A 24,891-nucleotide genomic window follows, 5' to 3' on the forward strand; every position below is an offset into this window, starting at 1 on the left:
CCCTGCTCTGAGGCTGACTCAGTATTTTATAGTGCCCTTGCTCCACCCCAGTCCGCCCACGGACCGCCCATGGCACACCCCTTTGGTTCTAAGTGATTGGTGCTTTCTTTTTGACAGATTATCTCTGTCTACCAATAGCTCGTCGTTGTCAGGGGGGGTAGTAGCAGCTGGAGTAAGAGTGGTAACATGCCCTTATTAAGATTCAGGTTGCCATGGAGCTTACTTACAGACCAACGGCTAAAGGTCTAAAGCTGGCTGTTGGCTGTTAGAAACTGGGGTTTGGAGCTGGCCCTGAGCAAAGTAGAAACCCTTAAAATAAAATATTAAAATACATCCAACACATCTTAAAACATTTGCAAAAGTATACAGAGAACATGAGAAAAACAGCTTTTTTTTAAGGTTGGAAAGGGAATTTTAACTGGGACACTTTTAACTAGGGGATTTTAACTGGAACTGGTGCAGATAAACTGCTTTGAACAAGTGAAAGCACTAATAGCAGAACTTGATATTTGTACCTGGACTGATGGGTGAACATTAACACTCAATTAAAGTTGTGTAACCCAAAATTAACTAATTAAAACACTTAACATGCAAAGACCAAGCTAATTAGGGAGTTCATGTATGACAGTCTTCGTCAGAAAGACCCCCGAGGAAGAGGAGAGGCCTTCCTCAGCGCGACCACCAGGACACGCAGCGCATGCGTGACCCGTATGCTAATGATATTAATGACTTCCGAGAAATCATTTGTACAACCGTGCCTGTCCCAAGGAATGTGATGAATATTCATAATTTAACCCATAATACTGTGTTGTAGGGAGCACCGGTGTGCGTGTTTGGAGGAGCGATCCCCACACACCCGGCGTGCCGAATAAAGCAAATACTCACTTCTCTGACTCTGTCTCTGAAGTGTCTCCTGGCCCGGTTTCGGCACGATTCATAAATGTGCCTGCTCTTTCCATTTTCTTCCCTTTTATTTGGGCTGCTGACCCTCTTGTGCCTTGAATGGCTCTCCAAGCCTCTACCTGAAGGCCTGACCTGAGCTGTGATCCTTCCAGCCAGGAGCCCACTGTGAGGGGATGGCGAGAGTCCTGTGTGTCAGCCCTGGTCTGGAGGCTGAGCTGGGGGTGATAATTACCCCTTTTCTGATGACCTGTGAGTGATGACTTCCAATTCTCCAAGAGCCATGGCACGTTTCCTCCAGGAGCAGGAGGCCCCCATGTCCTCCACAGCCCTGGGACACCTCAGGCCCTTCCCTGCTCTGCCCAGGCCCAGAGCCATCGAGAGCTGGCGGTCTCCGGTCACCCCATGCCGGGGTTTGTCCTCAGGCCAGAGGAGATGGCATCGCTCTGGGGGCTGCCAGGGTCCCACCTCACCTGGGAAGCTTGTGGGTGTTTGACACCTGTGGGTGTTTTCCCAGGTTATCCCCATTTCTTCGCGGGGTGACCACTTGCCCCTCACAGATTGCCCTAAAATGGCAGCTCCTCCCTCACCCTGCGCTCATTATGAGGGGACACTGGGGCTCGGCCACGGGTGGAAACGCTCCCAAATGGCCTTGAACTCCTGTGGCAACCATGCCAGCAAGGAGGTGGCACTACTCCTTTCAGGGAATTGTGGAGAGCCAGAAGGTCCCCCTTGTGCCTCCTTTTCTCCAGGCTGAGCCCCCCCAGCTCCCTCAGCCGCTCCTCATCAGACTTGTGCTCCAGAGCCTTGACCAAGGGACCGCTTCCAGCTGCGGAGGCACAACCCCCCGAAAAATTCGCCAGCAGAAAAGGGTCCTTGTCTGACACAAGCCGGGGGGATCCTGTGCGAAAACGAGAGAGTTTTTCGCTGTGGCTGCCTCGGTAAAAGGGAAGGAGGCATTTCAGGCACAGCTCAACAAGCCCGAGAGCTGCCGATCTGCCCGCCCAAGCGGCTCCGCAGCGGCCGGGGCAGCTCAGGAATGGCTCCCCTGGGCTTCCCCGGTCCCGCCCCGCCCGGGCCGTGAGTGCCCGGCCCCGCCCCGCAGCCGTGCCCAGGAAGCGGGAGCAGGAAGCTGCGGGGCCGCGGCGATGGCGGGCAGCGGCCCGGCGGTGAGCGGGGAGCCCGCGGGCAGTGCCGGGGCTGGAGCGGGGCTGGGACCCGGCGCTGCCCGGGCCGGGGGTGCGGAGCGCGGCCGCGGGCCCCTGGCAGGCGGCGAGGGCCGGGCCGCGGTGCCGCCGGGGTGTGGCGGGCGCTGCCGGGCAAGAGCCGTCCGTGTCGTGCCCTGCGTGTGCCTCGTCTGTTCCCTCGCATGGGCTTTCAGGCTGCACGGGCGGCACTGCGGCTCCCAAGTGCGTTTAAAACCCTCCGCAAGGCCGTAGGTGTTGGTTCTGGTGTGGCAGCGCTGTTGTGGCTGAGGCTGCTGTGTCGGGAACCAGCTCTGCGGGCTGCTGAATAAAAGGATTAGTCTCTTGCCAGGTGGTTTTACCTGTGCTTTGAATTAACCTCTTCGTTTGTATTGACAGAACCTGACTCACACACAGTGAGTGCTTCTGGTAAAGAGGGCGGTGTGTGTGGTGTGCAGCCGATAAATACCAGTGGTTAATAATTGTTTTGTTAACTGACAGTGTAAAAGCCATTGCCACGGGCCTCATCGACCCCATATGCACAACAGGCAGAGCGCCCATGGAGAGCAAGGTCTCCCAGGCCCATATCCCGTTGCTGAAGACCCCAGCAGCTGTGATATTGTCAAGGCTACACAGTAAGTACATATTCTGAGGGTGCAAGGTGTTGCAATGGATGGGAGTGTCCTCAAATGTGAGCCAGGCTGGATATTTTACAAAGGAAACGTCTTCAGTTTCGTTTTCTCCCAGTAGCGGAAGAAGAGAAATCACTTACAGTTGCTATTGTAAATAAAAGCATTCCGAGCAGCTTTCTTTAAATAGAAACTTCTCATCAAGGCACAGCCTCATTCTTTTTACAAGCCTTCCATTGAATACAATGTGGAATTTGCTCAAGTAGGAACTGCTGGGTGATCTTTCTGATATGTGTTTTTTCTCTAGGATGCAACTGTTTCCAGACTGGAGAACACTGAAGAGATGTGGGAGACAGAGGAGTAGGAACTCCTGCAATTAAAGGAGGCTTTGATTTACAACCCTGGAAGAGACTAGGTCTGGCTTAATTGACAGAGATTTGTGGACTTTAAGCAAAAGGATTACAAACTTGTGTTCCTATCATTATAAGTAAAATTGTACACTGGGTGTTTTGGTGAAGGGTTTTAAAATATAATAGTGTGGTTTTATATAGTTGAAGTTAAGAATGTAGATGGTATAAGAGAGACATCTGTGTGTACGTGACACGAGAAGTTATTGGTCAAGACATAGCTGCATTGCAGTGACAAGTGCCACAGGTGATAGGTCATTAATCTAAAACAAAGTGTCGTTTTAAGTATCTATTGGATTAGAAAGTTATAAATTACGATGTAACCCTAAATCTTGTGACTAGTCGCCATTACTCGGAGGTGTTGTAAAATCTCACGCCTCGACTGATGCGTTTGTTATTTTAAACAATAAATCCGTGTAATTGCATAGTCCCATCCCTTAAAGTTATTTTCCTCCGACACGTGAAGCGCGGAAAACAGACAGGAGAGGGAAAGAAGCGGACAACAAGGACCTGTCCTACACCTCCATGGACTCCGACGCCGCGTTCATGGGCTGCGCCAAATGGCTGCCCTGTTGGGAACAGAACCAGAGACCTCCATCAACATCCTGATTTACTGCTCCGGAAAAAGAGAAAAGAGAAAAGGAAAAAAGAGCAATAAAAACAAAGGAGGAAAAAAATTAGAGAGAGAAGATAAATAAAAAGACTGAGAAGAAGACCTGGAAGGAGAAGAAGGAGGAGAAGAAAACCAGGGAGGTGCAGACAAACAAGAAGAAGGAGGAAGAAGAACAAGAAGGGCAGAAATGAGCCAGAGGACCAAAGCCCAGGTCAGAGCAGTGATCCCCACCACAAGTGCTCAGCACCCTCTGCCTGATGCCCAGTCAATCCCACCAGGGTTCAGCCTCTCCTGACCAGCTTCCCCAGTTGTTAGACTCAGCAGGGCATCCTGTGGTCTGGAATATCCCTCTGGCCAGTCTGGGTCGGCTGTCCTGGACATGATCCCTCCAGGCTCTTTGGCACCTCCTCGACAGCAGAGTATGGGACATGGAGTGGCTTCTAGGACCCTGCAGAGTCCTTGAGGAGGGCAAGCCCTGCTTAGCAACAGCCAAACTATCCACCTGTGATCCACAGCATTCCCATCCTGCATCCAAAGGCAGCGCTGTGCCAGTTCCTGGGAAGAAAGGAATCCCACTCAAATCCAGAACAGTGGGAACACTCAGACAGTTCTCTGGGAAAATCCAAATTTATTTAACACACATGCTCCTAAGAAGATCTGACCGCCATCCGTAAACATTTTCCTGGAAGTCAGAAGCCATGTCAGGGGAGCTTCCTGAAGATGGAGGAACCTCCTTGGTTTCATGTGGGTCATGTCCATTGCAAAGCACGGAGTGTTCCCTCCTTGGAACAGCCACAGTGCCACGGGAGCTCTGCGCTGACAATTAGTAGCTCCAAGACTCTTGCTACTGGGACACTTGTCCAGTAGCTCCCAGACATCTGGCACTGGCCTGACCTCTGCGTTTACTTCCAGGCCTTTCCTGGCCATCTGCATCCTCAGCCACAAGCAGGTTCTGCAGATCGACGTGGCTCTGGGGGAGCAGGGACTCCTGTCTGTGGGCAAAGAAAACAAAGACAACTTGTAAGAAGAGAACCTGGAGCTTCTAGTTACAAGAGAAAGGACTATTCAATCAAGGCAGGGGCCATGGAGGAAACTTTCTAAAATGGAACAAGCAGCAGAAGCACAGTAGTTTTGCAGAAGAAATTCCCCTTTCAGCACTTGGCTTAGGGAAAAAGCCTGATGTTGCCATGAGAGACATGAGTTCATGCCTAGTATTGGGTAGCAGACATCGGAACATTTAGACTATTGGCTGTCCAGGCTCATGCTATTCGAACCTGAGAGTGAAACTATTCTAAAAGCCAGAGATGCTTGGAAGAAATGTTTCTGCTCACACCACGACTGGGGACCGTGCATCATTCATACCTTGCACCTGTCCAAAGGCCTTCCTCCGTCTGTGCTCTGGAAGCCCTCACTGAGGCTCTGGCAGGGATGGAGGCTCTTGCCAGAAGTATCGCAAGCGTGGAGATCTTCCTCATCCTGCTCCTCCACTGCCGACATCAGGGAATTCCCTGGAGCTGCCAACACCTGCCTTTCCTGCTGGAGGATCATGTCTGGCAGCTCTCTGAGGCTCTTCACCTTTGGCAGCTCTGCAGCATCCTGCGAGTCACGGACTGGAACTGGCACCTCCAGGAAAGTTGCTGCTGGGAAACATCCGTCAGCCATTCCCTGACTGCAATGAGCTGGCCTCCTATTCCTCTGCAAGGCTCTTCCTGGCCAGCTGCATCCTCAGCAATGACACGGTTCTGCTGAGAGCCGTGGCTCTGAGGGAGCAGCGAGTCCTGTCCAAAGGGCTTCTTCCTCCATCTCCAGTCCTGCACCTCTCACAGGGGTACCAGCTATGGCCAAGTCTCCTGCCAGGAGTATCCGATGTGTGGAATTCATCCTCATCCTTCTTCTCCATTGCTGATGGCTCAAAGTGCCTGCAGATGGGAACATCCACCTTTGCTGCTGGAGGATTTTTTCCAGCACCACACCAAAAGTCTTCTCCTATGGTGCTGCCACATCATTCTTGGAACCTTGGTTGAGGAACTGGCGGCTCCAGGACAATCGCTGCTCTGCCTCTGGCTTCTGGGAGTGCCTTACTGGAGGCCTCCTCTTTTGTCTATCCTGCTTAAACAAGAAAGGCTTCCTAACTTGACTGCTCTATGCCAGCTATGAATACATCATCTCTTCTGTAACTCTTTTCTAGTGGACACAGCGTTTGTTTAAGCTCATTCTCACAACTCTTATCGTGACTATGCCTGATAACTCTTACAACTCTTATTAGTTCATAACCCGGATTACACATTGTCTCTGTCCAGATTAGAATTTTAAAATATACAATACAATTCTCAATATCCTCTAGCTACAAGATGTAACCACACATATTTGTCCTTTTTTGCATTTTTAATGGAAAATATATTTTTAAAGTTTGGATAGCAGATGATGTAGCCATCATCTAAAAGTAAAGCCAGCTTTTGATTTGATACACACATTGAGACTTTATCCTGTATGAAATAAAGCAGAAAACATATGCTATTACAGTTTTATCTTCAACTGCACATCACTTCTAACCTTGAGTGAAGGCTCTGCATTATTGAATAGAACCAGTTGAGGCAGTGCAGCTCTAGGTTAACACATGATCAGAACCTTAGACTGCTAAGGAAGAGCAGGAGATAGTTTGGCTGCCACCACGAGGCAACAGCACATTCTCCTGTTGACAGTCTCACTGTCAGAGGGAAACTGGAACCGAGCAATCCCATTCCTTTACAACCACCCTTATGCTGCAGAGATGGAGCCCTGAGCTCAGAAATGCCATTTGTGACAGAGGTTTCCCAGGTGGGAAGGCATCCTCCCTTCCCAGAGGTATTGCAAGTTCCCCTCTCCCCACTCCATTCCATCCGTAAATGCAATGCTGACAATCCATGAAGGTTATACACTACAACACTGGCATGGATTGTTTTTCCTTAGGTAGCTCTAAGGCAGTCTGGGAGTCGCTCAGCCTCTTGTGCCCTCTTCAAGGGGGCATTTGTAACTTTTCTTCCTACAATAATCCAACCCATTAGATTTTATTTAACCCAATATTTTGCAAATATTGACACTTCTACATTTGAAATTCCCAGCATACTACAGAGATTTCATAGGTGATCTTCAAACTTGAGAAGTGATATTGACCACAGAGTGTAGGTACAAAAATGCTGTTAGTGAGGATCTTCTTGTTATTTTTCTAAGTCCGTGAGAGACTTTTCTCTCTCACAGAAGAGGTAGCAGGGAACGTAAACAACCAAGCCACCTGCAACCTTGGAAAGTCTTGTTTATGGTATAGTAGAAAATATTTTGATAATGGATGTTTTAGGATTTTGGCCAATCGCCCCCAAGGGGTGGCTGGTCCTTTGTCCAATTAGACTATGAAGAAAAAAGTCTATAAAAGAGTTTGTAAAATAATTAAATAAATCAATCTTGCTGCACAATTCCTGCCTGCTGGATCTTCTCCTCCTCCCTATGGCTGCGGGACACGGTGATATACCGTAGGAACCAGGCCTGCGGTAATATTTGGTGCTGCCCGACGTGATTTGCACTCTCTGACGTGTCCTGCTGCTGCGAGCCAAGCCGAATTGCTCTAGAGGTACGCTGTTCCTTTTTCCCCCCGGGACCGGGAGGTCCGACAGAACTGAGAAATGGCGAACAGCGGCTCACAGAACGACGCTGTCATACTGGTCTGGAAAGGTGTGTTTAGCATATTGCAAACCTCCATTCCTGAAAACTCAGTTCGGGAATTATTAGACTGGGCTACTTTAAAAGGGATTTCCATGGACAGAGATACTGCCCTGGACTTTGCCTTATGGCAGGAACTCGGCTCTGCTGTCCAACACGAGCTCCCGACTGGGGAGCCGGCAGCGTTAGAATTATACAAAACCTGGCGTTCATTATTTTTTCTGCTGACAGCCCTTGACTGTGATAGCAGGGCTGGATCGCCTGTCTCGGTGATGAGTGACGGAGGAACGTCCGAGGGGGGCCCTGCTGACTGGGCTTCCGGGGCAAATGATGGTGGATTCGGAATAACCCCCCCGGCTCCACAGGCAGAGCCTGCGCCGGCTCACCCTGCACAGTCGCAGGACTCCGCGGCCCCCAGGGACCCCGCGCCGGCAGAGGCGGGGGGGTCAGGGCAGAGGCAGGGCGCACAGCCTGCCTTGCTGTTTGGCTGGATGGCAGCCACAGCTTATCCAGGGCCGCAGATCAGTGGCTTAGCCAACTGGACGCCCAGAGAGCCTCCTAGTTCGGTTCCGTATGCACCCGGATCTAACTTAGAGGGCGTAGCGCCAGGCGTGCCCCTCCTGGGACTGCCTGGCTGTGCTCCGCTGCCCTCCCTGGCGCTGGACTGTTCTGTGCAGTCGCAGAACCGAACCATGGACCCTTTTATGCAGCATTTGCCCTTTCTGGCAGAGCTGCGAAACCTATCCCGAAGGATGGAGGACTTGCTCAGCCTGTTAGAGCGGCGAATGCCCGAGCCCGCGCTGCAAGCGGCGCCAGTGCCGGCCGTGCCGTCCGCGCCGCCCGCGGCCCCCCCGCCAGAAGCGGGAGCCGCAGCTCCGAGCCGAGAAACGGCGCGGCCGGTGGCGAAACCGGGAACAGCGCTGCTGCGGGGAAACCCGGAAGCGGCGGCGGCTGCTGAGCGGCGGGCAGAAGCGGCGGCGCCGGGAGCGCCCGCAGAGAACGGACCAGCAGCAGCGCCGGGTGCGTCCGCAGAGCGCCAGCCAGAGACGGCGGCGCCGAGCGCGCCCGGGGAGCGCGAAACAGCAGCGGAAGCGGCGGCCGCGCAGAACGTGGCTGCTGTGCGGGAGACGAGCGCGGCGCCGGGCGCAGCCGTAGTTCCAGAGTCGGCTGCAGCTTCAGTACCAGCTCGGTCGAAACTGGCCGAGACGGCCTCCCGTAAAGAGACTGCTGTGAAAACTGCCGCACAGCCAGCTGCAGTCTGTCCTGTCTGTTCTGGCTCTGGCGAACTTAGCCAAAGTGCCTCACCTCCCCGTACATTTCTGTTCCCTCCCAGCACCCCAAAGTTGCCTTTGCCTGATGATTCCTCGTCAGGCAGTGAGGCAGATGAGGTTCTGGCCCCGGGTCGTCAGGCGGCTGTAGCCGCGCGGCGAAGAAAAAGGCTGCGCCGGTCTCGCCCCTGGACCTTTCCGGACTGCACGGTAACAGTGCGTCCGACGCATTATAATCGCTTCCTAGAGTCTCTTAAGGTGCAAGCATTGGGGGAGGGTGACTGGAGGTTATTAGAAATCCTTGGAATGCCAAATAGACCTGAGGATTCTGGGGGTAACCGGGGAGCTGTTACACTCCATCCGCAGGCTGTGCCAGAAGTTCAGGATGGTACTGGTTCCCCAAAAGAGATCCGAGCTTTCCCAGTGTATAAGGCTCTCCCAGATTCAGGAGAGCATGACAAGCATGAGGTAATTGCTTGGAAAGTTGCCCAGGACCTCCAATCCAAGGTGGCACAATATGGGCTAGGTTCTGCTGAGGTTATGCAAATAATAAGGGTGATAAATACAGATTTGCTTTCTCCATTTGATATCAGACACTTAGGTCAAATTCTATTTCAACCTGTACAATTTACAGTTTTTGAAACAACCTGGAGAAAGCTGGCCAACAAGACTGCATTAGCAAATTTGCAGCTCCCTGCTGCTGATCCTAGACAGACAGCAGGAGTGGATGCTTTGATGGGAACTGGTCCCTTCTCTGATCCCAGTCTACAGGGTAACTTGCCCTCTAGCATCCTGCAGCAAGCACGACAGGTCGGCATGGCTGCCCTGTTGAAAACCATAGAGTTGTCTGTGCCTAGAAAGCGATATACTGAAATAGTTCAAGGGAAATCAGAGTCATTCCTCTCTTTTGTAGAGAAAGTCGCTGCTTCTCTCGAGAAGCAGCTTGAGGATGACGGGTTAAGACAGTTGTTGTTAAGGCAGTTAGTGAGAGATAACGCAAACGAGGAGTGCAGAAAAATCATAGATGCCTTACCAGGGGATCCTGAGGTAACAGACATGGTCGAAGCCTGCGCTAAGGTGGGATCTGGGAACCAGAGAAGGTCTGCTTTGGCTGCATTCCTGCAGCCTGTTCGCACATCTTCTGGTCGTGAACCAAAGCAACCAAAACAGGTGAAGAAACGGAAGCGGCCTAAGCCGAGCCAAAAAGAGAACACACCGATCCCCCAGTGCAAAAGGTGTGGCAGGCCAGGGCATTGCACGGGCTGCTGTAGATCCCGGACTCATGCCAATGGTCAGCCTTTGTCGGGAAACTTCCGCCAGGGTGCAAGGAGGGGGAATTGCTCTCCGATGCAGTCGCTCCCCCAGAGAGTGGCACAGGTACAGGCACAGGCCTACCCAGCCACCCTAGAGACGGCACCCAGGGATCAGACGGCACCCACGGATCAGACGGGTTTGACGTCCACACCGCAGCCGCAGTCGTCTTAGACTCTAGCGGTATTTATAAGGTTCCCTTGGATGCATATGGACCCTTAGCCCAGGGATCCAGTGCGATGCTGGTGGGAAAACCTGATGTTGCCCATCAAGGAATCTTAGTGCACTCAGGAGTTATTGATGCTGACTTTAAAGGTCAGATTTGCGCTATGGTCTCCACGCAAAAACCCCCTGTAACTATTCCTGAAAAGACCTGCCTTGCTAAATTGGTGCCTTTTAAGTCTTGTGTCCCCAGGATAGAGCAACAAACTCACGAAGATAACGGCAGTGGATCTACGGGACTTCTGCAGGCCTTCTGGACTGCAGACATCTCTGACCAAAGGCCACAGATGACACATACCCTGATCCTGCCGAACGCCCGTCTGCCCCGGATTCAGCTTCGAGGTTTGATTGATACGGGTGCTGATGTAACTATCATCTCCTTCTCTGCGTGGCCTCCCTCATGGCCTTTAGCCCCTGTGGGATCGGCCATCGCAGGATTAGGAGGATCCACACAGAGCTATCTAAGCGAATGGCCTGTGGTGGTGAAGGACTCAGAGGGGCACACAGCTACAATCAGGCCTTATGTTGCTAGCACTTCCCTTAACCTTTGGGGGTGGGATGTGTTGGCAGCTTGGTGTGTACGGATTGGGACAAATTTTTAGCAGGGGTCACTGTGCATAAGGGTGCACAGTATCCTACACTGCCTTTGCGGTGGTTGACTGACACACCAGTCTTTGAGCCGCAGTGGCCCCTACCAAAAGAGAAGTTAGACGCCCTTCATCAGCTGGTTCAGGAACAGTTGCAACAGGGGCACCTTGAACCTTCTACTAGCCCCTGGAACACTCCTGTTTTCGTAATTAAGAAGAAATCAGGGAAATGGAGGTTATTGCAGGACCTCTGGAAAGTTAATGCAGTAATGGGAAGGTATGGGGGCATTGCAGCCTGGCATGCCCTCTCCCACCATGATTCCTACGGGGTGGGACATCCTGATCATTGATTTAAAGGATTGTTTTTTCACAATTCCTTTGCATCCTGATGACAAACCAAAATTTGCCTTTACTGTGCCTGCCATTAACAATGCTGAACCTGCTAAGAGATACCAATGGAAGGTCCTCCCTCAAGGGATGAGGAACAGCCCAATTATCTGTCAGTGGTATGTCGCCCAAGCTTTAGCCGGAGTTCGCAAGCAGTTTCCTGATGCACGCTGCTACCACTACATGGATGATATCCTGGTGGCAGCGTCCACTCGGGACGAGCTGCTGAGAATACAGCCTCAGCTGCTCGCTGCTCTGCATGCCTATGGATTAGAGGTAGCTCCGGAGAAAGTTCAACAGCATCCTCCTTGGAAATATTTAGGAGTGAAAATTTTGGACCAAATTATCCAACGCCAAGAGGTGCAATTCCCGGATTCGATTAAAACCTTGAATGATGCTCAAAAGCTGTTGGGTGTCATCAGTTGGTTACGACCTTATTTAGGTCTAACTGCAGAGCAGCTTTCCCCTCTTTTTAATATATTAAAAGGGGACCCTGGTCTGAATTCACCTCGGGAGTTGACTCCGGAAGCGCAGCAAGCGCTGCGGGAGGTCCAACGGGCTGTTTCCACTCGTCAGGTTTATTGAGTGGATCCCTCCACTGCTATCACTGTTTACATTACTATTCCAGACCTCCATCCTACAGGTATCATTGGCCAGTGGAATGCACAATGGCCTGATCCTTTGCATATCCTAGAATGGGTCTTTTTGCCTCACCAGCCAAAAAGGATGGTGACCACAGTGTTTGAATTGGTCACTTCTCTGATAATCAAATGCCATCAACGGTGTTTGCAACTGATGGCTGCAGATCCTGCAGTAATTGTCATTCCGATCTCAAAGGAATACTTTGAGTGGAGCCTCATCCATAGTGCTCCTTTGCAAAGCGCGCTGCAAAACTTTTCAGGGCAGATCACTTACCATCTGCCCAGCCATAAATTACTGCAGCTGGCAAAATCGACTGTACTTTCCTTGCGGCCGAGAAATAGCCGAGTGCCGGTGCAAGGACCCACCGTCTTTACGGATGGTTCAGGGAAAACTGGGAAAGCCATTGTTACCTGGAAGGAGGGATCGGAATGGCAGGTGCTGAAGGAACACGAGTCAGGCTCTGCTCAGTTAGTTGAATTAAGGGCTGTTACCATGGCTTTTCAGCGATTCTCACAGGAACCTTTGAATTTGGTTACTGACTCTGCTTATGTAGCAGATATCACCCAATGCTTAGATTGTTCACTTCTGAAGGAGGTGAACAATGCGGCTCTGTTTTCACTGTTGCAAACCTTGTGGTCTGCGATTCAGGCTCGAGTGCATCCGTATTACATTCTGCACATTCGAAGCCACACCAATTTACCAGGGTTTCTAACAGAAGGCAATGCCAGGGCTGACATGCTGGCCAACCCTGCGTGGGTAGGGCCTCAGCCTGACAAAATTGCACAAGCCAAGGCATCGCACGGTTTCTTCCATCAAAGTGCACATACCCTGCAGAAGCAGTTCCATTTAATGCCAACCGAGGCGCGTGACATTGTCAGCGCTTGTGCTGACTGTCACGGACTCGCTGCGCCTTTGCCAGCAGGAGTAAACCCCAGAGGGCTAAAAGCCTTGCAGATTTGGCAAACGGATGTAACTCACATCCCAGAATTTGGTCGGCTGAAATATGTGCACGTGTCTATTGACACTTTCTCCTCGGCTATGTGGGCTACTGCTCACACTGGAGAGAAGGGCCGTGATGTCATTGCCCATTGGAAATTGGCTTTCTCAGTCTTGGGAGTGCCAGCTTCTGTGAAAACCGATAATGGTCCTGCCTACGCCTCGGAGAAGACGCGGCAGTTTTTACACCTATGGGGTGTAGACCATACCTTTGGTATCCCACATTCTCCTACTGGCCAAGCCATTGTTGAACGCGCTCATGGTACCTTGAAGCATGTTTTGGACAAACAGAAAAGGGGAATGCATGGAGAAACCCCACAGAGCCGACTAGCAAAAGCTTTGTATACAATTAATCACCTTACAGTACCACAAAATTCAAATAATCTTGTTATTCTGAATCATTTCCTCTCATTGCAGTCTGCAGGCAACAGACAGCTGCCCCGGGCAAAAGTCTGGGTACGGAATTTACTCACTAACCAGTGGGAAGGCCCTCATGAGCTTATCGTTTGGGGTCGTGGGTATGCTTGCGTTTCCACAGATACTGGGATACGGTGGCTGCCTTCAAAATGCGTTCGCCCTGACCTACGGCACCAGAGGCAAAACAGGCAACCTCCAAATGATGACCAGAACGCCAACCATCCAAATGACGACCAGAATGTAGATCATCAGCCTAATGACTCTTCTGATAATGACCAGGATGTCAACCATCAGGCAGATGGTCCTTCTACAAGCAGAGACTGGGATGGTCCTTCCACAAGCAGAGACTGAATTTTGAATTTCTTGTTATGGAGTCAGATAGTTAAAGCCTTAAGGACATTTTTAGAATTAATAACTGATGTAGATTTCTATTTAGGATTAATAGTAGGGTTGTTATCTTATAAAACAAAAAGGGGGAATTGTAGGTACAAAAATGCTGTTAGTGAGGATCTTCTTGTTATTTTTCTAAGTCCGTGAGAGACTTTTCTCTCTCACAGAAGAGGTAGCAGGGAATGTAAACAACCAAGCCACCTGCAACCTTGGAAAGTCTTGTTTATGGTATAGTAGAAAATATTTTGATAATGGATGTTTTAGGATTTTGGCCAATCGCCCCCAAGGGGTGGCTGGTCCTTTGTCCAATTAGACTATGAAGAAAAAAGTCTATAAAAGAGTTTGTAAAATAATTAAATAAATCAATCTTGCTGCACAATTCCTGCCTGCTGGATCTTCTCCTCCTCCCTATAGCTGCGGGACACGGTGATATACCATAGGAACCAGGCCTGCGGTAATAACAGAGTAGCAATAAGTAGGAAATATCAGGACAAAAGTTAATCCAATATACACCCTCAACAATCCTCCGATTTTTAACTTTTTTTTTTTTTAATTCCGGAAGAAACAAATTTAACAGCACTGCCATGCATGCAACAAAGCAATCCAGGCATGAAGATGAGCAAGCTGTTGGTCCTTCACATTGGGTGACATTAGTGGGACACTGCTTGGAGCAGTGCTTACACAGTGCTTATGTTAATACGAAGCTTACAGAATAAAATGGTTTTTTTATTGGTCTTGAAGGGGTAATTTCTTCCATGAAACATCCAAGATTTCTCAGGGAACAGAAGGGACCACACTGTGCTGTGCAAGGCTACCATGATTTAAGAGTCCAGATTATCTTGCAATATTTAAATAACCTTGGCATTAACAGCAAAGTGGCAGTGCAAATTCCAAGGCTACATAAGAAAAGGATGTGTGTTGATCTAGCTCTGAAACAAAGCCCAGCTACACGATACATTTGTTTTCTACGTTTGCAGAGACCCTTCTTCTCCTCCCCAGACCATCCTCTCCAGGATGACTGCAACAAAACCAAAACACACACTTGCCTACACAACTCATCCAAACTTGCCATGAAGATCAGTGCGTTCAGCTGCATCAATTTACACACTTTTCTACTTACTCTAAAAACTAACAGTATATTTATGTACAATCATTTTTTAAAAAGTGTTTTAGCTTGGACATAACTACCGAGCTTGTTACAAGCTGCATAGTTCATACTATGATCCCTCTTTCTTTTCATTTGTTTCACCTTGGAAAACAGAATTTCAAGGAGCTCTTGAAATCAAACTTTTTGAAGAGCTCCTTTTGTATCCTTTAGTTATTCCGAAAGATAACCATGTAACAAGAAAAGAAATAGCTGAAGGAAAATTAGCAGTATTTTTTTTATTTGTCCCGAAAGAATTTGTATCTTCAATTTTTACAAACATGATTTTATACAAACAATAGGGAATGAAGTTTTCCATCCACACTAAAGAAGTGGATGTGGCCTTACCCACAGATGCAGTCTCTCCAAGGCTGTAAACTGCTCTGCCAGGGGTTTATCCATGGCCCTGGCTCTGAGGTGCTCCAGCACAACCCCATGCACAGGCACTGATGTTTCAAGGGGTACCTGCTGAGCGTGGCCTTACCCACAGCCACAGAGGCTTCAGGCTTATCCTTGGGCCACCATCCCTTCCTGGGCACGGACATACCCATGGCCACAGATGCTCTGAGAGGTTCCTGCTCTACCATGGGCTTATTCCCAGCCGCTGATGCCTGGGGGTGTCCTGCTCCCGTGTGGGCTCATCCACAGGTCACAGTTCCCTCGACTCGAGCTTGCACTGGAGTTCCAGCAGCACAGAAACAGCAGCGATGCCCTGGCCACCTGCCAGCCCAGCTGTGTCACCAGGGCTGTCATCAAAGTGTCCCCAGGCACAGCCCAGGAAGAGGAGAAGCACTACAGCTAGCAGCAAAATCAAAATGAAGCCCCTAATGAGCCCTGCAATATACAGAGAGTGAGCCCCATGGCAAGCACAGGAGCCTGACAGCTCAACAGCACCAACAGCTATAAATCCCATCCCGCACATTCCAGTCAATCTGAAACAATGCTGTTATCTCAAACCCTTCGAGCTCCATGTTAGGCACCAAAAAGGACTGTCATGGTTTAACCCCAGCTGGCAACTCAGCCCCACACAGCTGCTCGCTCACTCCCCCACAGTGGCATGGGAGAGGGAATCAGGAAAGGGAGAAAACTCACAGGTTAACATAAACACATTCATTTAATAGGTAAAGGGAAAAACTCTGCAAACAAACAAAGCAAAATAAGGAATCTATTCCCCACTTGCCACCTGCAGGCAGATGTTCAGCCATCTCCAGGAAAGCAGGCCTCCATCCCATGGAACAGTGTCTTGGAATGACAAACACCATCACTCCTGACATCCCCCACTCCCTTCTTCCTCCAGCTTTATGTGCTGACCATGATGCCATATGGAATGAGATATTCCTTGGGTCAGTTGGGGTCAGCTGTCCTGCCCGTGTCCCCTCTCCCAACTCCTCGCTGGTGGGTGGGGTGAGATGCAGAAAAGGCCTTGATGCTGTGTAAACACTGCTCAGCAACAGTGAAAACATCCCTGTGTTATCAACACTGTCTCAGCTCAAATCCCAAACTACGCCCATACCAGCTACTAGGAAAAAAAAACCAATTAACTCTACTCCAGCCCAACCAGCACAGTTCAGTAGCTTCACTAAGTCTGCTTTCAGTATCAAAATAATACTCAATTGGTCATGTTCCATATAGTCAGGTGCTGAAAATGTCACTAATTTATAACAGTTTTCACTTTTGGTTTAGATGATAACAATCATTTCAGACCAGGTCCTGCAGTTCAGCATTTCCACCGTTCATCTCTTGACAAGCACCCAACAGTCAAACCTCCTTTGTCATTGTTCCTGATTGTAGGTTTTGGTGGTCACAACTGCATCAGACAACTTCTTTCCTAAAGAGATGACAGAACTCTTTTCCTCCTCTCCTGAGCCACTGCAAACTGCTTCCAGGACCCTGCTACAATCAAGGGTAAGGCCACCTGCCAGCCTTGGGATTTCTCAGGAATCTCAACACATGCAACTTTTCTCCAGCTCCAAGTTAATGTGGAAATGGGGAGATTCAGAGGGGTATTCCAATTAAAAGAATCTTCTAAAAAAACGGGACATTTCAGTGCCCCACTTCAGTTTAAACACTTTAAACATGGCATGCCTGCATGTTTCTTCTTTTTTCTTTCCCCTGGATCCTGCATTAGCCTTAAAATATGCCGGGTAGGAGCCGGTAGGGCACTGCAGCAGTGTAGTGCTTCCAGTCCTTCCCATATTTGCTGCAACAACGGTGCTCATCCCGAATGCAGCGGTGGGTGAGCAGAATGGTCATGTACACGATGTAGAAGTAAGGCAGGATGTGCTCAAAGCCACAAGCCAGGCAATAGGCCAGCGAGCCCATCAGGTCTCCCGTGTAGTTGAAATGACGTGCCCAGCCCCAAAAGCCAGAGGTCATCAGCTTGCTGTAGTGCTTGGTCCCATCCACGGACACGTAGGAGCACTCGATGTACTCCGGCTTCTTCCCCCAAATCCTGCAGTTGCCATTGGTACGACGGAAGAGGTCCTTCTGGTGGTTGGTCATTCTGAAGATGGAATAGCCCAGCAAGCCCAACATCAAGACCCCTACGGCATGGGCTGTGCACAGCTGGACAGGGTGGTAAACCAAATACAGACCCTGGGGAGCACAAAAACAATCAGACATTTACTTCCAACAGAGGCTCAGTGTGCCAGACCAATTCCTTGACTACAGTGGCCCACAACAGACCAGAAGAAAGAGCAGAAAAATCGACTGCAACAGTAAAACTGCAGAAAACTTTCAAAAAACTCTGCATCCAACAGTTTCCTTCTCTCTTTCTCTCTCCAAAATTGAACTTCTTCGTGAAACAAGAAGAGAGAAGTTGCAAGGATGCAAACCGGACAGAAAGAAAAAGCAAGGAACAAAACACAAACAAACCACCACTAACCAAAAGACCCTCAACAAGCAGGAGTAAAAAAAAAAAGGAAACTGAAAGGATTCAGAAAATATACAGACACAATAGACAGTGACAGAAAGAGGCACAAAAGAAGGGCAGGAGAGGAAAAGATGTCCAATCTGTGCACGGACAGGAAGCCTTCCTACACAGGAATTGGTACAAAGAATGTTGCAAGGATTTCTCAACAGTCAAACTGCCTAGAAACATTTAAGTTACACATTAACCTGGTGAGAAGAATGCTTCTGCAAAGTTCCATTCCTGTTAGCCCAAATACACAGTGTACACATTTTTACCTGCAAAGTATAGAGGTAAGGCAACCAAACACAGTCTCCCCAGCCCAAATACCATCCAAAATGATCATGGCAGATATCAATGGTTTTCAAGTACCAGGCTTCATTCCAAAAGAAGTCCAGAACATAAATACCCTGCAACAGAATAATTTCACATTCATAACAGAGCACTGTCACCAGTTACCCTCTTTAACAGCATCAGCTTCATGTCTGTGCTGCCTTGTGATGTGATCTCACAATTCATTGGTGTTTTGATGCTAGCACTTCAAACCCAGACATTTCTGAACACAGTTAGGAAGAACTATCACATAAATACAATCTATGTGGATACACAATATCTATCTATCTATCTACACAGGTAAAGCAACAGTAGGATGACTAAGGCAAGGGTACAACTCAAGGACAAACGCTTGGGAAGTGAACTCACAATTGATCACCCCAATCTCTCTTCAGCTTAGAGTCACAGGGTTACAAAGAGGGGCGATGGAGCTCCTATCGAGCAGGCTTCCATTTACACAGATCAGGCAATAAATCCAAAGAAGTCCCAGCACACCATCACTGAATGAGCTTGTTTCAGGCCAGGAAAAAACACTTCATTTTCATTCCCATAGAAGGACTTCTTTTCCTACTTTAATACTAGTTTACTTCCCAGCTGGTTTCCTAATTTCCTCCTTGGAATTTACCTGAAGGACATTGACAAGGATCATGGAGTTTGTCACTTCGCCATACAGCTCCTGTTGTTTGGCAGCAAAGGAAAGGTTGATCAGAGTCCAGGCCACAATCCCAGGGCGCCCATTGAAGAACAGCTTGAAATCAAACCACTTCCCTATTCGAGGGTTAAATTCAATCCCCATCATGTAGTCGTAAAAGAAGTTTCCAGTGAATTTGCTGTAAAACATCAAAAAATTAGAAATGGACGGAGTTATACACAAATACAGGTAATTACTACTCTGACTACACAATTCAGATTAATTTGATGTAGTGATAATAAAAATCATCAAACCATGTAACGCTGTGCAAGGTAACACAAGCTGACCCAACTGAAGTATTACATTCCTAGACATAAGTTGTAGAGTTTCAGAAGTGCCCGAGTTTACTCTTGCTAACACTTCTGAACAGTCTAAGTATCACTATTTCTAGGATGGGTGTATCTGTGACACTGAGGCTGCCAGTCCCATGGTGTGCAGCATGAAACACAGGGGATGGTGCTAGTGAAGCAAAGAACCACTGTCATACACTGGCTCAGCTCTCTCTGCCAGTGAAATATATTCTGTCATTCAATTCATAGACCCGGTTTTTATTTAACAGTTCTAATCTCTGATTGCCTCGTATTCTCTCATTACTAAAACTCACATACCAGTCTTTGGCATTGGTAGGGAAAAAGTAGCCTTTAATCATTGCAAACGTGGACACTGCATATCCCAAGATGTTGGCACACCACAGGAGAGGAATCCAGTTGTCAAAAATGATGGTAGGTGGGAAGAAGTGGAAGCAAGAAGCATTTGCAAACCAAAGCACATGGGTAATGATCCAGGCCTGAAGTCCATTGATTTCATATTTATTCACGACACCTAAAAGATGAAGAAAAAAATCGAGTGTTACTGACCCCGCATTACTGCAGCTTTTAATTAATATGGGTATGCACAGAATACACAGAAGCTCAATCAAGTGCTCATGAAACAACTTCTCTCTCCTCATCCTCCCAATTAAATACCTTAAAGCACGTTTCTGAGTGTTCCATTAGACTCTGCTGTACCCATTAGGCTTTGTTAGGCTGAGTTTTTCTCCTCACAAAATTGAATTTAGACTTTCCCCCAAAACTGACTAGAGTAACAAACCACTCCTTCTAACAGTTCACATCACACATTTTGTTCAAGTCCCTTGGGTTAATGGAGCTGGAGCAGGTAAAACTATCTTGTCGAATACCAGCAATAGTCCTGACAACTATAGGCAACTGACAATTTCAAGTGCCAAAATTATCAACCAGTACTTTTTCACTGCTGGTATGGTGCCTACCAGATCAACAGTTATACTAATTATAAGAGATAGAAATGCTATAACTTATTCTAAAAGATGACATAGATTGCTTTCTATTTTTGTTTGAACTGAACACGTGAGGAAGGTGAGAGCACTTCTGTCCACGTTTCCTCTGGCTACACATGGGTTATCAAACACTCTAAGTACAGAAATACTATCATTTCAGAAGATTGCATGGTGTCCATGTATTCCAAGGAAAACCTTACCAGCAGGGGTGACAGCACCTTCTTGTACACCTCCCACATATCCAGGGAGAAATTGATGGCAGAAGTCAGGAATGGACATGTACAAAACCACCTAGAAGAGAGAGAATGTATTCACAGGAAATACAGACAAGACAAAATCCCTCAAAACACTATTCCTTACATACATATACCAAATAGAATGTTTCTATTAAGTTTCTATTAAGTATTGGGTAAGCAAATATGGCAAGATTTAGCTGTTGCGATTTTAGACTAGTAATACATCTAAGCTTTTATACAGCTCAAAGATGTATTTCATGTAAGGCTGTCATCCTTCTTTGGTGGGGAGGCAGGACAGTTGGTAACTAGATTCAGGTCCTCGTCGTTTTATTTTAATCTATTTCTTGTGTATTAATTTAAAACAAACGGATACTGCTATAAAGTTGCTTTTTCTTAAAAACCTCACTAAGGAATATGTCACACAAGGAATATTTGTGTATATTCCCCACATGCTTATTTTCCAAGTACATAAGCTTCATTTGGATTCCAAAAAGCCCTGGAAAGTGTGAAACACCAAAGAGTAAATGCCAGTTCAACATTCCACTATCCTTTGTGCAAAAGGATTCATCCAACAGCTGTGTGAGAAACCAGACATGGCATCCAGATCATAACTCAATCATGTACCTGGAAAGTGACCCAAAGGGAATAGATGCCAGCAGCCCTATAGGTCAGAGTGGGAGTCCTGTTCCAGATGTCAGACAGATGTTTTTTCCCTGTCAGCAAGTCCAGGAGTGGGTCAGTCAGAGAGCACTGGTACTGGTCACAGGACATGATGAAGTAATACACGATCAGTGGTGCAAACATGAGCAGGAAAAGGATGCTTGCCAAGGAAAACCAGTCCACCTCCCTGTAATCCAAAACAGAGCATTTGGTTTGCCCACGTTTCAGATAGATGAGTTACATCAAATAACTTTTTCAGTGGACCTTCTGGACTAACTGGATGAAAACTGAAAATGTGTTCAGGGCACAGACATGTCTGGTGGTCAAACAGCCATTAAAAAATCAGCACAGAACATACTTTACCACAAACTCCTCTAAAACTACACTAGCTGGTCAGAGCAAGAGATTAGATAAAATCTCCCCTCCAAAAACCAGATTATTATTACAGACTTGACGGTTTTGATGCCAATCATGGCTCTAACTGGTAGAGTATTCAATTGAAAGTGATAATGGAATCCCAAGAACATTATGCAAAGCTTGGAAACTTGCAAAAGACAGACCTTGGACAGCCATAAATTGAACTTGCTGTGCCAGCCACTTTTGCTGTTCCCAGCTGCAGTACAATGCCCTGCTAATACCTACTCAGCTCTTTGAGAACTGGGATATGTGTCCTAAATCTTGCTACAGCGGGACTGATCAGCTGGGAATGCCACAGATGCTGGGATGCTTGTTTTCCAGATCTCATGAAATATTTCTTTCCTTGAAGGAACTGGAATTGTTACGAATTGTTATGATTTGCTTTTCTGTTTTGCAAGGACTGTGTTTTAACCCAAACAACCCGGCAAACTCTCTGCCTTAAAAAACTTGAAGAACTCTTCTTCAGCACCTGTTGCTACAGCAAATGATCCACGAGCTTTCAGAGTAGGACAAGAAAACAATCTGTTATTAACAGAGGGAAGTTTAAAAGGAATACAGCATCTCTAAGAGTAAGAATTGGAATTCTTATTCCAATTGTTATTCAATTGTTATTCAATTCTTATTCAATTGGAAGTACAAGGACTGCTTAGGATCATTGGCTTCTCTCACCATGCTCTTCCCCATTGGCCTTGAGATGCTCTAGTATCATTCTGCATGTTTTGGTGTTTTCTTTCTTCAGCAAGTTTTTTCTCCTGATGGGCTGCCATGATGCCCTGTAGGAAAGAAAATATGAATCCTATTACTCCAGCTGGTTCACAGTAAGTCTTATGTCTTTACAAGACAATCACAAATAAAAGTTACTAAAATCTATTATATAGCCTATAGACCATGTGAAATTTGGGGGTGGAGGAGAGGAGGCAAAAAATCCTTACCAATTCCTTATGAACTTACATTTAGCAAAACATAACCAAAACAATTATATCAAAGTAATCCATTAAACTTTTTGCTAATTGGAAATTTCTTTTAAGATGCATAGATAATATATGGCTTATTACTTGCACATAGATGTAAAAGAAAAAAAAAGTTTCACCACATTCTCATAAACCTCTGGAAATAAAGTTCTGTAACTTAACTGCCTTTCTCAATTTGAGAAATTACTACTGCTTTAACATTACCTGTACTGAACTTTGTCAATTGGATGCTTTTGCCCAGACTCTTTGCTCCATATATGCCATTTACACCACAGAAAACAAGACAGAATCCTATCCAAGCAAAAATTCAGTGGGAATGGAGAATGACTTAGTCAGCAACACCTGATTCTTTCTGTGCAACATGCACTACAGCTTTCTTTCGGTCTGATGAAACACTTCTTATGGTAAAGATCATCATCCTATAACCTGGAATACGGACTGACTTCCCAGCTCGACGTGCCTCATCGCCGCCAACCTGATCCATTACCTGGACATTGACTGAGCCTGACCGTACCCTCTGCAACCACCACCTCCCTGGGCAACCTGTGCCAACGCCTGACCACCCCAACAGCGAAAAAAAATTGTCTCGTATCTAATCTGAATCTCCACTACCTCGCCATAAGGCCGTTTCCTTTAGTCCTCCCCCCGTGGACTTCTTTTCAGAAGCGATGTGAGGGGAAGGCGGTTCGCCGCTCCCCTTTGCCCACACGGCTGGCTCCCTTCCAGGCCCGATCCCACACACGCTAAGGAAGAAACGCACCCACCCACACGCCCGGGGCCACTCACCGGGGCTCTGTCAGTCCCCCGCCGGGGGCCGGTCACTCCCTCGCCGGGGCTCACTCCCCCACCAGAACCAGAACCAGAACCAGAACCAGAACCAGAACCAGAACCAGAACCAGAACCAGAACCGCGCCCGCCCCGCCGCCGCCGCTCCCGCTCTGCCGCACCACCGGCCCCTCAGCGGCACCGGCCCCTCCGGGCCCCGCCCCCGCCCCGCGGCCCCGGCCAATCCCCGCCGAGCCCCGCCCGTCCCGCGGCTCCCCATTGGTGGCGCGCGCTCATCCCATGGGCCGAGCAGCGCGAGCGACGCAGGCTCCGCCCCCTGTCCCGCTGCGCGCGCGGAGCGCTCGGCCGTGCCCTGGGGAGCGGCGGCCGCGGGGCCCGCGCGGAGCGGCCGTTCCTCCGTGGCTGCGCCGCCAGCACGGCCGGCAACGCGGGCGCGCAGAAGGCGCTTCGGCCACCGAGCAGGAGGGATCACTGCAGAAACCCAAACGTTCTGGAAGAGCGGGAATTGGTGTCCAAGGACATAGTTTACACCTGCACTTGGCTCGCAACATCCCCCTGCAGCGCTACGGGCTGGTTACTTTAGGCGGCCACAGAGCCCTTAAAGGGAACTGGGCCGCCTTGACTTGTTAGCAAAGCGGCCACAGAGTCCCTGAATTAGACTGGGCTGCCTGGAGTTGTTACTAAACTCCCCACATTGCACTGACCGTTCTGTGCAATTTCCAATGGCCCCGCAGAAAAAGACCTGGGGGTGGTGGCCAAGAGCTGCTGAACACGAGCCCAGGTGTGCCTAGGTGGCCAAGAAGGACATTGGCATCCTGGCCTGGGTCAGCAACAGTGCGGCCAGCAGGACCAGAGCAGTGACTATCCCCCTGTTTTGGGCATCGCTGAGGCCCCACCTCGAATCGTGGGCTCAGTTTTGGGCACCTTAATCCAAGAGATTGAGAAGCAGGAGTGTGTCCAGAGAAGGGAGTGGATCTGGGGCAGGTTCAGGAGCACAAGGAGAGCAGAGGGGGGGACCTCAGCCTGGAGAAAAGGAGGTTCAAGGGGGGGATCTTCTTACACTCTACAACTCCCTGAAAGGAGGCTGTAGCCTGTAGGCTCTTCTCCCAAGAGACAAGCGACAGGACAGGAGGAAATGGCTTCAAGTTATGCCAAGGCTGGTTTAGATCGCATATTAAAAAGTTTCTTCATGGAAAGTGTTGCCAGGCATTGGAACAGACTGCCCAGGGCAGTGGTGGTGTCACCATTGCTGGAGGTAAAAGCCGTGTAGAGTGTAGATGTGGCGCTTGGGGACATGCTTTAGTGGTGGGCTTGGCAGTGCTGTGTTAGTGGTTGGACTCAGTGATCTTAAAGGTCTTTTCCTACCTAAATGATTCTGATTCTAGTACAGAAAGAAGTTAGAATTCTGTGTGTAAGGCGGCTCACGGCAGCCAAGTATGTGATGAGGGACGTAGGAGATTGGACTTTGAAGTCACCCTCTCTGGGGTCAGCACCCTGAGAGCTGCCGGGATGATGCTGAAATGTGAACACGCAGAACATTGGCACCCTGTTCCAGTTACTTTCAGCACTCACGCTCTGAACTCGGTTTGAGGGACACCTCTTAAAAAGGGCTAAGAAACGGGCTAAGGCTGCACTCCCGTTATTCAGGGCTCTGGGGAGAAAAAACTGCGAAAACCGCGTACGGGTGTGCAGCAGCACACGCCGGCGGAGGAGCCACACCGCGGGTGGATACCGGGTCTGGATGGAGTCGATTCTTGAAGCACTGATTGTGCAAGTGCTGCTGCCGGGGCCGGAGGAGGGACCGG

At 48.7% G+C, this 24,891-nt stretch overlaps 2 protein-coding genes across 2 annotated transcripts; one reads left to right on the forward strand and one right to left on the reverse strand.

Moving 5' to 3' along the window:
- Nucleotides 1-1,951: 1,951 nt before the first annotated feature.
- LOC116446122 (palmitoyltransferase ZDHHC13-like) lies at nt 1,952-3,137 on the forward strand. Its single transcript, XM_032113389.1, has 3 exons — nt 1,952-2,069; nt 2,586-2,719; nt 3,021-3,137. The coding sequence occupies exons 1-3, from the start codon at nt 2,049-2,051 to the stop codon at nt 3,091-3,093; spliced, it is 228 nt and encodes a 75-aa protein (XP_031969280.1). The 5' UTR covers nt 1,952-2,048; the 3' UTR covers nt 3,094-3,137.
- Nucleotides 3,138-15,009: 11,872 nt separating this feature from the next.
- DHCR7 (7-dehydrocholesterol reductase) lies at nt 15,010-23,224 on the reverse strand. The gene is made up of 8 exons (XM_032112571.1): nt 23,087-23,224; nt 21,999-22,102; nt 20,877-21,099; nt 20,217-20,307; nt 19,331-19,544; nt 18,657-18,861; nt 17,977-18,108; nt 15,010-17,385 (listed from the first exon to the last, which is right to left on the reverse strand). Exons 2-8 carry the CDS (start codon nt 22,094-22,096, stop codon nt 16,921-16,923), a joined length of 1,428 nt encoding a protein of 475 aa, XP_031968462.1. The 5' UTR covers nt 22,097-22,102; nt 23,087-23,224; the 3' UTR covers nt 15,010-16,920.
- Nucleotides 23,225-24,891: the final 1,667 nt, after the last annotated feature.

The sequence above is a fragment of the Corvus moneduloides genome, chromosome 6, assembly GCF_009650955.1.
Source record: "Corvus moneduloides isolate bCorMon1 chromosome 6, bCorMon1.pri, whole genome shotgun sequence".
Taxonomy (NCBI): Eukaryota; Metazoa; Chordata; class Aves; order Passeriformes; family Corvidae; genus Corvus; species Corvus moneduloides.